The sequence below is a fragment of the Rhyacophila brunnea genome, unplaced genomic scaffold, assembly GCF_057557595.1.
Source record: "Rhyacophila brunnea isolate RB1 unplaced genomic scaffold, BYU_Rbru_1.0 scaffold_21, whole genome shotgun sequence".
Taxonomy (NCBI): Eukaryota; Metazoa; Arthropoda; class Insecta; order Trichoptera; family Rhyacophilidae; genus Rhyacophila; species Rhyacophila brunnea.
In genome coordinates, this window is record NW_028232871.1 from 14052843 (window position 1) to 14068109 (window position 15267).

The 15267-nt window shown below is 33.6% G+C and overlaps 1 protein-coding gene across 2 annotated transcripts in view; it reads left to right on the forward strand.

The window, feature by feature from the left end:
• Positions 1-15267, forward strand: part of LOC147070755 (uncharacterized) — a 282231-nt gene that overhangs the window by 113626 nt on the left and 153338 nt on the right. For both annotated transcript variants that reach the window (XM_085949174.1, XM_085949175.1), the window contains exons 5-6: positions 2384-2471; positions 4667-4793. In XM_085949174.1, coding sequence (XP_085805300.1) covers positions 2384-2471; positions 4667-4793 — 215 coding nt within the window. The remainder of the gene's footprint in view (positions 1-2383; positions 2472-4666; positions 4794-15267) is intronic.

Genomic DNA, 15267 nt, shown 5'->3' on the forward strand with positions numbered 1-15267 from the left:
CAGTATTTTAGATTGAATTACTTTGTCCACCGTACCCATTACATCGGAGCATCTAACAAGCATAATGTTTCGTCGGTATGTCACTACGTTATGACGTGATCTATGCCAGTGGTGAAGAGTGGAAGTAGGCTGTGGAGATCCGACATACATACTAAACTTTGTCATTCATACTTATTTGTTTTCATTGAACTACGAATACAAATTGGAGATGGTGTTGGTTAGTTTTTAAAATCCAATAAGAGATAAAAAAAACTTTCTATAAAATATCCAAAATTACGTATGATTTAGGCAGGGTTTAGTTAGATTTTCAAAACAAACTAACATCATCTGCAATTTTTATTCTTAGTACAATAAAAACAAATTGGTATGTCTGACGAAGTTAAGTGTGCACTATTTATGTCGGATCTCCAAAGTCTACCTCCACCCTTCGCCACTGCGTTTTTTTATGATTATGAGAATATAAGCATAAACCAATAAATATAAACGCAAAAATATAAAACCCCTCAAATAGTTATTGCCAATATTTTAATACGCGTTACATTTACGTGATAAACTTTAATACGAGCAAAAACAATGAAAATAACATATTCTTTAATATATGTTTAATTAGAATCACACCTTCGAACAACCACACCCAGAAAATAACATAATTCTTATTATTTAATTAAACCATCCTCTGCTCTGAATGCTTATAAATTCTCTGCAATACCATGTCGTCTCGTATCCGAATAATATTTACTAACGATATATTATTAAGCATAAAGCTATTCGCCCGAATCTCGTAGTCCAATGCGAAAGGCGTTGGCTTTTCATTTGGAGGCTTAGAGTTCGATCTCGGTAATGTAACAATATATTTATGTGATTTTCTCAAAGCGTGTGTGTTTATTATGATAACCGGATAAAACAGAACATGAAGAAAAAGAACGGTGACAAAACAGAACAGCCAGGGGCAAATAAAACATTATTTTTTGTCCTAATTACTTAATAATTAAATACTTAAAAACAAAACTTTATAAACGATAGGTATATTTATAAATATTTAATAAATATAATCACTGCATGTTGGCCATTCGGCGTAAAAACGTCAATTTATCTGCTTGATTTTGAATTTGAACTCCACAGAATTATTAAACTCATTATTTCGTTGTACCTAGTCACCCAAATATTTTGAACATATTAGATTGATGAACATATAAGACGAGATATAGGTACCTAGCTAACACCGAGTTGAGTCCCGTTTAATTGAGGCTTTCCAGAATGCAGAAATTATGTACCCAATTTAATTCTTTTTACGGGTTATTGAAAACCTGTGTTATTAAACATATAGAGATAGATAGGTACGCCAAGTTTGTTAGTTCTATTTATCGCTGTTCTCTTTTGTCACTGTTCTGTTTTTTCATGTTCTATTTCTTCATGACCTTGTTATTCATGTTCTGTTTTATCATGTTCTGTTTATTCATGGGAGTGTTTATGATTGTTTCTCTTATATCATTAATTAAACAACTATTTCACTACACCACTGTCATCAGGCTTCATGGCCTTTCGTAACGTTAAAAAGAATATAGGTAATATGTATATATATTTATAATTAATTTATAATTAACTCAAAAAGCTGCATATTATGTTTTCATGATGCTCGTTCATAGTCCACACTTCTACAATCTAACTAAGGCTTTCGTCCTACGCCTACTTACATGAAACCAAACAAAACATAACACCATACTATCGTATACGAAGATCTTAGTTCAGAATTTGATCTTCAGACATTTTTTGGATATCATCGTTTTAATAATCCAATCTGTATGTACTGATAATGTTAGTAATAACCACTCTTACAAATTGTTATTTTTATTATTATTGTTATTATTAATTAATTAATAACCATGTCCTTGCTTTTTCGTACAAGGTGGTTATTAGTATTTTTGAACAATCACAAACAACCAGGCTTTGAGAAAATCACATACCTACATGCGATGGTGCAGATCACAAACCTTCTATGTCAAATTTTATGATTTTGACTTTATGCTATCAAAAAATCAATAAGAAATTAACGGATCTGTTGAACTTTACCTCATATGTCAAAGAGAAAAATAGCCGAGTTTATTGATCTTTTAATTAAAACTCCTATGTCATATTCATCGTATTATGCTGCAAATAAATCAGTTTTAACCTTCCCCTGTAAAATCGTATTTTTTGACTAATGAGGTTTGTGATCTGCACCATCGAAGTATACTGTGTCCTCATCGGGCTCCCGGATGGAAGGCCAGCGCCTTGCGCACTACATCACGAGAGCCGCATTTTACAAATTGATTGAAAAAAACTGTTTTGACTCTAAATATTGTACTTAAGTACCTAACTATTGGTTTATTTTATTTCTTTTCAGGCATGTCTCCATTAGAATCTAGTAAAGACTTCACAGTAGACGGTATTAACGGATTCAATAAGAAGAAGAAGAAGAAACGACGACATAGGTGAGCACTTAAATCTGTTTACATTAACATATTACATTTTTTCCTTTTGGGTCTACAATCCCATGTGCATCTTGGCTGCCTTCCAAAATTGTTGTTTCCCATTCGCTCGATTTGAGGTCTGTGTTCAGAATGCAAACACACATTGAAAAGACAACATGAACGTGCCAGTCATGGGATAGACTGGTCATTGGAAATTAAAAGTCATAGGAAAAAATAACTGCATATATATTATGGTTTAGCGATGGATGATTAGTAGTCTGTCCGCTTTGAAAACCCTGGGTTGCAGGCTAAACTATTATGTCAGTTGAATTACTATGCTATTTTTTATGTATGTTTGGATTCATAATACTATGGGTGTAATATGTTAAGCGAATGAATTGCAACCATATTTTATAACAAATATGTTTAAAAACCTTTCAGGTTTTAGACATAATCGATATCAGCGTATATATTCTATACGCAAGACTGCTATTCTGCCCTTCATAGGAAAAAGGCAGTAACTCGCAAAAATTGTGAAATTGGGTTATGAATGCCATCCATTAGGTAATTTTGAAAGCTATATATTCTGTTCACTTTAAAATCAGTGTTATCACTAAAATACCGTTAAAATCCTTAGTGAAAAAATAGATATCTTCTAAAATAATACATTTTTTATAGCAAAAAGGCAGTAATTGCACATATTCATTGCAGTTACTGCCTGTTTATTATTAATTTGTTTGTATTTCAACTTCCTATTAATAAAAATTACAACCGTTTTTTTATTAATTCACAGTACCTACTAAAGTTTGAGAAAAACACATTATGTCATTTATCTCGAAAGTGTGTGAGAGTCAGTTACTGCCTTCTTCCTAAGAAGGGCAGTATTGGCCGCTATCGGCAGCTATCGAGGTTAGTTTTGTATCAAGGTATTAGCACTTATTGTAACAATTACAACTAACTTATTGTAATTTTTACAATAAGTTTTATGTTTTAACAGCATCTTTCTTGGGTGTGCTAAATTTTAGAGCGAGATAGACAGTTTTGAATATTTAGACGGCTAACTTATTGTGACAATTATAATACTTCGATACAAACATATGAAAAACTACCCTCGATAGCTGCCGATAGCAGTCTTGTATATAAATATAATAGATGCGCTGATTGTGGAAGCAACTAAAATATATACCTACTACCTAGTATATCTAGGTACATATAAAAAATGCGCCCTGGCCCTGGCCCTATAATTATACCTAGATCTTAATAATCGAGACAATACGTATTTGATGCAATTTGGTAGAACATAATTGTTTTGCTTTCCTAAAGTAATTATGATTTTCAATGGCAATAGGATTCCATTATAATGGTTTCGAAACAAAGTTTTTTGTTATTTTTTTTAAAGATATTTTGTTTTATATAAGTACCTAAACTATTACTAGCTGAAGTATCCGGGTTCGCAAGATGTCGGTTCATTGATCGATATACATTTTACTAAACATAACAATAATACCTAATTACATATTTTAAGATTAAAATATCTATATCTAGGTATAGGTATAACATGTTAAAATGAAAATAATTCTGACAGCCATATTATAAAACAAAATAAATTAAACTCGAATCCAAAATAGGTAGTAGGTACAGACCTACAAACTTATCTGAAGAATGAGAAGGGGAGCCACTGTCGAAAACTACCCAATCAAGTCTCGTACCTGGACAAAATCTAACATTCGAATAATATTTTCAAAATGGCGTCCTATGGTAGTTCTTAGTTCCATTTTTAGCCATTCTTTAAATACATTTGTAGGTCTGTATGCAAACTATATCTGACGTAAAAATTCAAATTTGGAATTGGCAGGGAAGGTAATTTGAATATTTGTGATAATATGTGGACATCAGTTGAAGCCAACTAGGAAACGAAAATCAAACAAACATAATATTTTGACTTTATAATTATAGGTATAGATGTCGATAGCTAAGTATGTCGGGCTACAAACTTATTCTTAGGAAGATTAGTATCATAACTTGGGAGAGAGAAAAAAACGACTGATTCTCCCGATTTTTTTAAACTATTAAGAACGCGTAAAATAATTATTCTGACATAATTTGAACATCTATTTTTTTATATATACTTCAAACGCCTTAATTGTTCAGGTTTTTTTTATCCTACAAACTTTGTCTTTCATGAATAACTACCCTTGCACCTTTGCACTATACAGCAGGACGATTTTCACGTCATACCAGCTCGACGAGCTGGAGAAAGCCTTTAAGGACGCTCACTATCCCGACGTATATGCCAGAGAGATGCTGAGCCTCAAGACTGACCTTCCGGAAGACAGGATACAGGTGAGTCTTTCTTTTCATCATTATAATTCTACTTATGCTACCAAATCGTTTTGTTATATTGTACATTTACAAAGGCTTCAACAGAGAAATACACATCGTTACATAGTTTCTATCTGTATGTCAGTACAAGAAAAAACAACTTTTTGGAATCCCCACCGATTGTTACAAATGATCGTATCGAAAAATGATGGCCATGTAGCATTGAGATCAAAAAATGATTCGTTGTTTGTGGAGCATTGCAGACAGTAGTTCTCCAATTTTATCAGATTCAATAATAACATTAATTTGATATTAATTGCTAACAAATATCTGATAATAACGCTGTCATTATTATCAGGTTATGACTAAGGGTCGTATGCATGATATTCCCAAAAACCTTATAGGCTATATACTGCACGTTTGTATGCATGAGTACAAACGTAATTCGTTGTTAAGTGACTAGTAGATAATGGCAATATTATAAAATTACATTCCCCGATCAATAATTCAAAATTTTGAAATTGTAAATGTGTCTGAAAGTGTGCGAACGGTACCATATAAATTCAATAATTATAAATGAATAATTAAAAGAATTCTACTGTACGAAAGGATAAAATATTGCCAGTAAACATTTCCATTTGGTGGCAATACTGAATACATACATATTATTATGACTAACTTCACTTCAATTATGAGATGTCAAAACAGAATAAGAATAAATTACAGAAATGCAAATGGATTTATATAATAATATGTAATGATCTCTGTATAATATTATCATTTCTGATATGACTATGATGTATCCAGTGTATTTGAGAGGTGTGCTTTGTTTATTACAGTTATCTTACAATAATTAACTAGGTAGGTAGGTACCATAATATTTTGAAGAATGCTTATAATTGCATATTTTAATGCTAGATACAGAAGTAGGTACCTATTTTTGCGGTCGTTAAGCGGAGATATTTTATCGTAATCTTACTTAAATCCATCTTATCTCTCCATGAGAAATATTGCGCTTTGTAATCGAAATAGGTACGAGGCATTGTATCAGTTACCTACTAAAATGATATTTGAAAGTGACAGATGAAGCAGTCATTTTGAATGGCGTGTGACGGCAGATTGCATACGTCACAAACAGTGCTATACGCTATATCGGCTATATGATGGAAAATCGGTTAAATAGCTTATAAAGAATTTGGGAATCTCATACATACGGCCCTAAGACTTGATACAGTTACGAGCACCTACTTGCTAACCTGTTTTTGAATAATTCAGAGTTTTATATAAATATATAGGTACCTTGCGATTTGATTTTATTTCTAATTAGGTACTTAGTAAATACATTCCCTTGAATTCCAACGGTTTTTATTACCTACGTATTTTTAAATATTTTAATTAGATATAAATTTGATTTGATTTTTACTTCAATTGTGTAAACTTTATCAGATGAATTAGGTATTTGCACTTAAGGAGATGTCTTTAGGTACCTAACAGAGGCACTTAGCGAAAAAATACGAAACTTGCAATTAGAGACATTTTTTTGATAATTTAAAATTTCAACTGTATTAATTAATAAATATGTAAGCATCTTAAAACAATAAAAAGAAAAAAATATATTTTAAGTCAAAGATAAACTCAACGTTATTATGCAGAATGTAGCCAATACACAATAATGTCGAGCTGAGACAATGGCACTTTAGCAACAACATGATGTCAAAAATGTATGTAAAATGTAAAATTGTAAATAGTATTTTATTTCAAGAATATTTTTTTGCGGCTTGGCTATTTTCAGCAGAACGTAGAGAAAACCTTCTCGCATCTAATCTATATCATATCTCATTTTTTTATTTTTTGTGAACTGGCTACTTTCTGCATAACTATGTCCAACTTACAATTAATTATTGTAGGAAAATGTTATAAAATGTGAATTTGTCAAAAGACGCTATCTTATTATTACTTATACAGGTAATTATCTACTTATATTTTATGGTCATGTTTATTATTAAAATTTAGTTTATTAGGTTTTCTATGTTTTGACGTAGAGATTTTTGCAAATTCATAGTTTTAATATTTTATATTTATTTTAATAAACGTCGCTTTTTACAAATATATAGGTATATGTGTATAACTGGAAATCCTATTTATTTATATCATACCTAAGCTTAAATTGTAAATTATTATCAAAAAATGTCCCAAATTTCAAGCTTCGTATTTTTCCACTAGGTGCCTCTGGTATGCAGAGGTATCGCCTTAATTAAATGACGGAATGATATATAAGAAAATGGTCACCTACGATGTAGGTTAGTGTTTCCCAAAATGTGGTACGTGTACCCTCTGGGGTACGGGAAGAGTTTGGTGGGGGTACGCGCTGCACCGGCTGCGCCTGGTGCAACAAGCATTACTACGTCATCAATACAACATCCATGCTAGAAGGTTTATCACATGCGGAAGAAAGGCAATTATCGTTGGAATTAGCTTCAGACGGATTCATGAAAAAATAAATATAAGGAGTCTACTGTAACATCATTCTGGATGCAAATGCAACGTGTGTATTCAGATTTAACAGAGAAAGTCCTGAAATACATCTTGCCTTTTCCAACTTCATATCTATATAAAGTTGCTTTATCAGCTTTTCAGGCTTTTGGATGTGGAACCGCATCTCATATTAAAATTAATAACCATGGAACCAAATTATGATGATAAAGTATAAGCATTTTTTTTTTGATGAGAGGTACTCAGTATACACCCACGGTGGCCACGCGGCTTAATGTTCGAATCCTGGGTCTGGGAAGTACACATATTGTTTTTCAATTTGTGTGTGAGTTAGGGTATGGACCTAATAGTTTGAGCAAGTGGCTTACATCCATTTGACGTAAAAAAAAAACAAAAATCTGTTAATACAAACCTCTACTCTGTGGAGGCCCATATGACCCCTATTAGGATCGGACATGGTCAGAAAAAAAACTCAGTAGGTACTTATTACGAAAATTATAGAAGGGGTACTTACACAGGTCGGTGTTTTGTAAAAAGGGCGAATTTACCAAAATGCTATTTTACAGGAGGAGGATTTTTAACTTTTGACAATTATTTGTTAACTACCTGTGAATAATTATAAATGTCTTAACAAGTTTATAATAAAGCTTAGAAAGAATACTGCCTTTATAATAGGCTTTATAATATAATATTTTAAAAGACCTAATATGTCACATTCGCTTTTTATTCATAATACTAAGTGCATATTTGCCCTTACGATTATCGTTTTTATGTACTTTCCTGTGGGATACAAATTCACCGTTTTAACACAACAAAGCTAGTGAGGTACATATGGTATTTTCATTAAAATCTCAATTTCGCCAAAATGGTTGATTTGCCTTTTTTACAAAACACTGACGCACAGATGTCGAAAGTTTGAGAAATACTGAAATATTTTAACTGTGCATAGTCGTTATTTAAATTATATTATGCTTCTTGACGTTATCCTACCTTTTATTTAATAAATAATTTTATTATTTAATTTGTCAAGCGTGCCTTTGGTATAAAAATATGTGTAGGTTGTATAATAGGATAATGATCCGACAATGGGGGCCCGGTGCCTTTCGTCAGCCAAAATACGCGCGGAAATAATCTCAAAAGAAGAAGAAAAAAAGCGTTTTCGACAGCTCCCAGAACGTAATTCGATATTTTATTGAACTTTTGCTTCCTTTCACGGTCATTTTTTTCATCATCGCCGAATTATTGTTTATCATCATTTATTCCGTAAATATTTTGAATGGGAGGAAGGTAGCTGGGAAATTTTATGGCGTTATAATGAGGCACTATTTAATTTAATTATTATGGTTAGGTACACGTAATTTGTACATATTACATTTCACTGTAGCCAGACGCAATCTGCCAATGTAATTTGAGCATAACACAGTTCGCCGTGAGCTTTCTTATCAGAAAGAGATGACCGTGTACTAAACGGTAATCTCTATTTTCGGTGACCGGACAAAACAGAACAGTGACAAAACAGAACATGACAAAACGGAACATGACAAAACAGAACATGACATATAGCATATACCTATCTACATCATAGCCGATTTTGGCAAAATATATGAATTCAAGAATGAAAACCTAACCTAACATAACTTAACCTAACCTAACAAATAATCCAGTATATCGGCTATTGTCAAAATTTGTTTGCCACTGGCTTCCTCGGAACCAACAAGAACCGTGTTTTATTTAGACATGAATTTTATCTCAGTACCTACTATACTACCCAAAGTGGTTGGACGGTCTTTCACGGTGAAGAGTGATACGGCGAACTGCATACGTACACATTTCTGGACACGAATTCTTATACGTCGACATAAAGATTTTATTTATTGTGCTATTGCATATGCGGGGGGGAGGGGTTCTGCCCCGATCCCTCTCCCAGAAACGGAATAAATACTATAATTATTTAACTAAATGAGATATTACCTCTTCTTATTCTTGGTCAGGCATGACCTGTGCCTGCTAGAAGGCCCGCGTGGTTGTAAGAATGCAAGATTCTCGAGTGTTGATAAATACGGGATAAACTTAAACACGTGTTAAAGAATATGTCATTTTCAATATTTACATCAGCATCATCATAACATTCATTAAAAGTTTTTCAAGTACCTAAACGCAACGTGATTTCAATATTGGTAACGTTTGAGAACATTCAGGGACCTCTGAATTCTTTGCGTTAGTGACTTGCCTCTCATTTAGGGCTCGAAATGTACCGGAGCACACCGGAGCGCCGTTCCGGTTCGTGAAATCTGAAAAATTATCGTCTTAATGTCTCGTGTAAAAAATTATTTGACCGTCTGAGCTAGATTTAGATAGGCCGTATAATAAATAATCGAACACACTTATTTTTATAAAATACACATAAAATTTGATAACTACTCTATAATATCTTCAGAAAATGTCAAACGCTCCGGTTCGTAAACTTATATATTTCGAGGGCTCACTCATAAAGTCACAAATCGAAACTGCCATTAAAGTCTTCGTCTATGGCGACTGGCGTTCACATGTACCTATATTTTATTAATCTCATTATCTCTGGTTATAGCAATATACTGCGCCAATTGAAATTTCATTGAAATATAAGTAATTGCACAATGTTGCTACATGGGTCTTCGCATCAACTATAAACCTCGCTTTATTATTTAAGTAAATAATCTAAAATATACCTTTCTAATCTAGCTACTTCCTGGTTCAAATCGTTACAAACGTGTATTTCTTTTCCCATTAAATCCACTTGTCAGTTACCTAGTTGTCCTGGCATCCAGTCAGAGGCGCCAGATCTTTCTAAACCCATAATAAAATTAGTACCTACGATATACATTAAATGTCTTTTATTTTGTTAACTGTCAATTCATGGTGGAACTGCATTGTATTGTTGTTTTTATTTAATAAAACGCAATTTTTTTATAGTACTTAAGTACTATAAAAAAATTGCGTTTTATTAAATAAAAACAACAATACATTAAATGTATATGTAACGCGACACGTTCTCTAATATTATAATAAAACATATAATTTTGCTTACCTACTTAACTAAGCTGTATATATTTACTTATTCAGGTATTTATAATATCTACCTACATGTAAAGTCATCCCGCAGCTTATTACAAAGGTAGTACCAACATCTCGACATCCCCTTTTGCCCCCACCCCCTCCCACAGTCTCATTTTTCCTTGTCTTTTTAGTTCTTGCGATGTCACGTGACCCTCCCTTTTTTTAAGGAACGCTCTTTACACACTGTTATGATATCGAATTTATATTAGCATTTATTATCATATTTTTATTTAAAATAATATTATTATAATCTCAGATTAAGTTGAATAAAAGATGAAGTATTTATATACTTACAGAAATATTGACTACAGAATCGAGTACCAAGAATTAGCAATGAATGCGAAATACAGTGTGCTACGTCTATATAATAAAAATGAATGTTTGTTTGTTTGTCTGTCTGTCCCGTATGCGTTCATATACCATTTTGAAAAAGAAACTTTGGTCAGTTGTTGTACGCACGCGCGCGAAGGTTTCTGAATTAGTAGAACTATCTTCTTCTTCTTCTGCTTCTTCTATTCGTATGCGTTCCTATACCAAATTTGGAAAATCCATGCTTCTCACATTGACAACTATACGTGGCGTGCTCACGCGTTGGAAAATCTTTTGACTTATTCGTGTACGCACCAGACGGAAAAACAAAAAATATTGTCTATCCAAAAGCACTTCAATAAACCGAATTAAAACACAAATAATTTCTTTCTTTAAGTGGCATTGCAACGCATGCCGGGTACTTGCTAGTAATATAATATAAAATACAAAATAATATTCTAATCGTTCTTTAGTTCCACAGTTTAAAATTAAAGAAAAAGTTTGAATACAGAGGATTCGAATTTAATTTGGCATTCTTTTGTTTGACTGCTGTTAGAATTACTTTCATTTTACATACCTACTTGTATGCCTAGATACAATTATTTTGAAATGGAAAAATGTAATGATTATGGTTTTGTGATGAAGCGAACTCGTGCGAAGCCCGATACCTACGTCGGCTAGTAGATAAATAAACTATAAATGTGAAAGCCAGTCCCTATATAGTATACACCAAAACTTTAAGGCCAGCTTAACTTTACGACTGAATGATGGTCAAGAAATGCAAAGCCCGCCTGAGTGTTTTCAAATATTAGATACCAATATTTAGTGCGCGTTTCGTTGATTTATATCTATCCCATATTTTTCCACACTCAATAATTAAACCTTCGTATAGCCTCATCCAGAAGTAGTTTAATTTTACCTCTGCGTGCTCCTCTCTTGTAAAGGCATTATTAACTTAAAGTCGTGTAAATTCAGTCCAAGCACACTAGAGTGTATGGTGACCTCAGTCTTGGATAACAGCCCCAGAGACATTCCTAATCATAAAAAAATATTGATACTTCACATATATACATAGGATCTTGTGATATGCCTAAGCCATAAGGCAACATCAGCGTATTTCCCAAAATTCCAATCTTACCGATTGAATCCAATTGGAATCCAGTGCCATGTGTCTTGGTCTTTACGTGGTATCTTGTAGGCTAATAATTTTATTAACCCATTGATTGTTTACTACACTACGTTTTAGACATACCTATTACAAATTGGTATATAAGTAGGTAACAGTGGGGAAGGATGGAGGTAGGCTGTTAAGATCCGACATAAATAGTGCACACTAAGCTTTGTCAGTCAAACGTATTTGTTTATTTATCATTGAATCATTGAATGTGTAGGTGAACCTACAATGTGTAGTTTCTTTTCCAACTAAACCCTGTACCTACCTTTAATCGAAGCCATAGTAGATAATAGTCAAAAAATATTTGTTTATCTATAAAATATCTAAAATTATGCCATTAAACCATACATCATTATTTAGATATTTAATAAATAGAAGACTTTTCTTTCGATTATGGTTTGGTTTAGGCAGGGCTTAATGAATTTTAAAAAACTAACCAACATAATTGGTATTCTTAATTCAACGAAAACAAAAAAGTATGACTGAAAAATTTTTCACTATTTATGTCGGATTGCCCAGCGTTCGAAATGGGCAATTTTACGAACCGGAGCGCTCGATAATTTTCCGACAATATTTAAATATTTATTTTTTATAAGATTACTTATATAAAAAGAGTGTATGTACTTAGCAGATTTTTTGTTATATACCTGCCAAGATTAGACGGTTTGCTGGAACAGTTTTGTGGCGTGCAAGATTTGGGCATAATGTTGTCGGCAAGGTATATGAAAATTGAGTTGAGTTTTCAGTTTTGTAAAAACTTTAAAATTTTTATTTAAATATGTAAATGATTAATTCACGAATCCTAATGCAATTTTTCATTTTACCACGAGACGGAGCGATAATCTCGAGTAAATCACGAACAGGAGCTGTGCTCCGGTGCGTTCCGGTCCATTTCGAGCACTGGGATTGCCCATAGCATACCTAAACTATTATGATGTGGTTAGGCGGGATTCAATTAAATTTTAAAAACTAATAAATGAAAACAAATAAGTATAACTGACTTAGTGTGCACTATTTATGCCGAATTATACCTACACCCCTCGCCACTGGTAGGTACTTGTGACATTTACTCGAGGTAAGGAAATATACCAACTTAGTAATAGAGGTGTGTTTCAACACCAAATTGACACTGCTAGTATTGTAATCACAATATTATGTTCTTACTAGCTGCTTATGTTGCTTTAATATCGTAACAGTGTGATGATAGATTATTCCCTGTTTTCATCTCTCACCACCGCCATTTTGCGTCCACTCATACACAACACGCACAGATGCATGTTATTATTATTTTCGAATCGCATATCTACATGCATTTATATAGAAATACACTCACACGTGCAAACAGTTTACAAATGTCGAAACCAAATTAAATTTTCATAACCAGGGTAGGAACTTACCCCAAACTACCCCTCTCTTATCGAAATATAGTCGAATGGTTTTAAGATTGCCCTGGTAAATTAGTGGAAACTTATTGTCACCAAATTTACTTTTGTATCTTTATCCTATAACACATTATAACGATCCTCAGTGTTTTGGTATTGTTGAATTTTCAGTCAAAGAAAATACAATTGACGTATTGGAAAAGCAGCTGTTTATAAACCCCTGATAATTTTCTCAACTTGTTACTTCGTACAATCATCAATGTATGTCATCATAATCATCAACAGCCTGTATCTATCCACTGCTGGATGAAGGCCTCTCCAAGCTGATTCCACTTTTCTCGGTCCTGTGCGTTGCGTTGCCACGTACTCCTGAAGAACTGTATCATTTCATCTATCCAGTGACCTCTAGGTCTATCATGCGGACGTTTTGTACCTCTTGAGTACCACTGGATTACTATATTTGTGCAACGATTATCCCTTATTCTAGGCATATGTCCAGCCCATTTCCATTTGAGACCTTTAGCGAACTCTATTACATCGCAAACCCATGTCTGTTGCCTTATCCACTCATTCCTCTTTTTGTCCTTTCGCGCCATACCACGTTGTGCTACTCTAAGTTTATGGATCTCTCTTTTACTTAGGATTCATGTTTCACGCACATATATGATTACATGAAGCACAAACTAGTTGAACACTTTGCACTTTAGTTAGACAAAGTCGGAGGTCATTTTTGAAGACATTATTCAGGTGGCCAAAAGCACTCCAGCCAAGCTTCAGCCGAGCTTTAACCCGAGTAGACCCAGTCTCTATAAACAAGGTTTTGTTAAACGTTTTTATTTGCTAAGTACGTATGTACTATGTACCTATAATTGATAATTTTAGTTATTAACTTAGGGCACAACTCCATTGCCAGCGTGATTTAGTATACCTAGGTACTTTTTATATGGCTACCAGCAGTGACGTCCCTAGACAAAATGCCGCCCCTGGGCAGCGCTAAAATGCCACCCCATTTTTTTATACAATATTTTTTATCATCCTTCCATGACTCCAATATCTAAGAAATGTGTTGTATGGATACAATACTTACAAAATATATAGGTCTAATTTAAATGCCATCTCTTCAAAAGACAATATTGCGAGTCCACGGTTTTCAGATACAATGCAATATACACCTGACAACTTTCAAAACTCTCGAGTAACTGGCAAAAATATTTGGATAAATTAATTAGGTACTCTCCAACAGGAAGATTTAGGCAAAAGCCGGAAGGCGCTGTTGTCGACTAAATGGGTAGAGCTTGTTAGTTTATAATGGAATTGCGATTAAAAATGGGAGGAGCTTGTAGTTCGCAGTTTTAACACGTAGCCAAGACGATATTGTTCGAGTATAAGTACGAGTATGTACCTACCTCTACCTATAATTCAAATATAATTCTCAAATCTGCACGTGTCATTGCTCGTCATCAAGGATTTGACGTCCAAACACAACGGAAGTAAACTAGACATCGTAAATCCGACAAAAAATACACTCCGGTTAAACACTCCATGTCAATTAATACATTTTGTTTCCAACCAGTGAGCTGCATTTTTTAATGGAAAGATATTTCCATAATTACTAAGTTAGGTACCTATTTCTATATATACCTAATGATTCTTCTCGATTTGCCGCCCTTCGAGTGACTGCCGTCCTCAAGCGACGCTCAATCTGCTTACCCCCACGGGACGTCACTGGCTACCAGTTAGTGGTCCGCGTATTATTATTTGTGCATCACTAACTATGTAGGTATGTTATACTGAGCAGTCTATAACGAAATACCTACCCCGAGATTAAGGAAAACGACAACATCACCGCTGCACGAATTTCCCTCTGCTGAAATAGGGGTGAGAAATTTTCCCCTGTTTTTTTTTTTGTTGTGTGTGAGATTCTGAATTGTCAGAAGTCAGGAAAGGTGGGGCAGGCGATACGCGGTGCTGCATTAATTTAAACCCCCATGGTTCATGTTAACTCAAGGCGATTAGTAAATATGTTGATAGTTAGATAGGT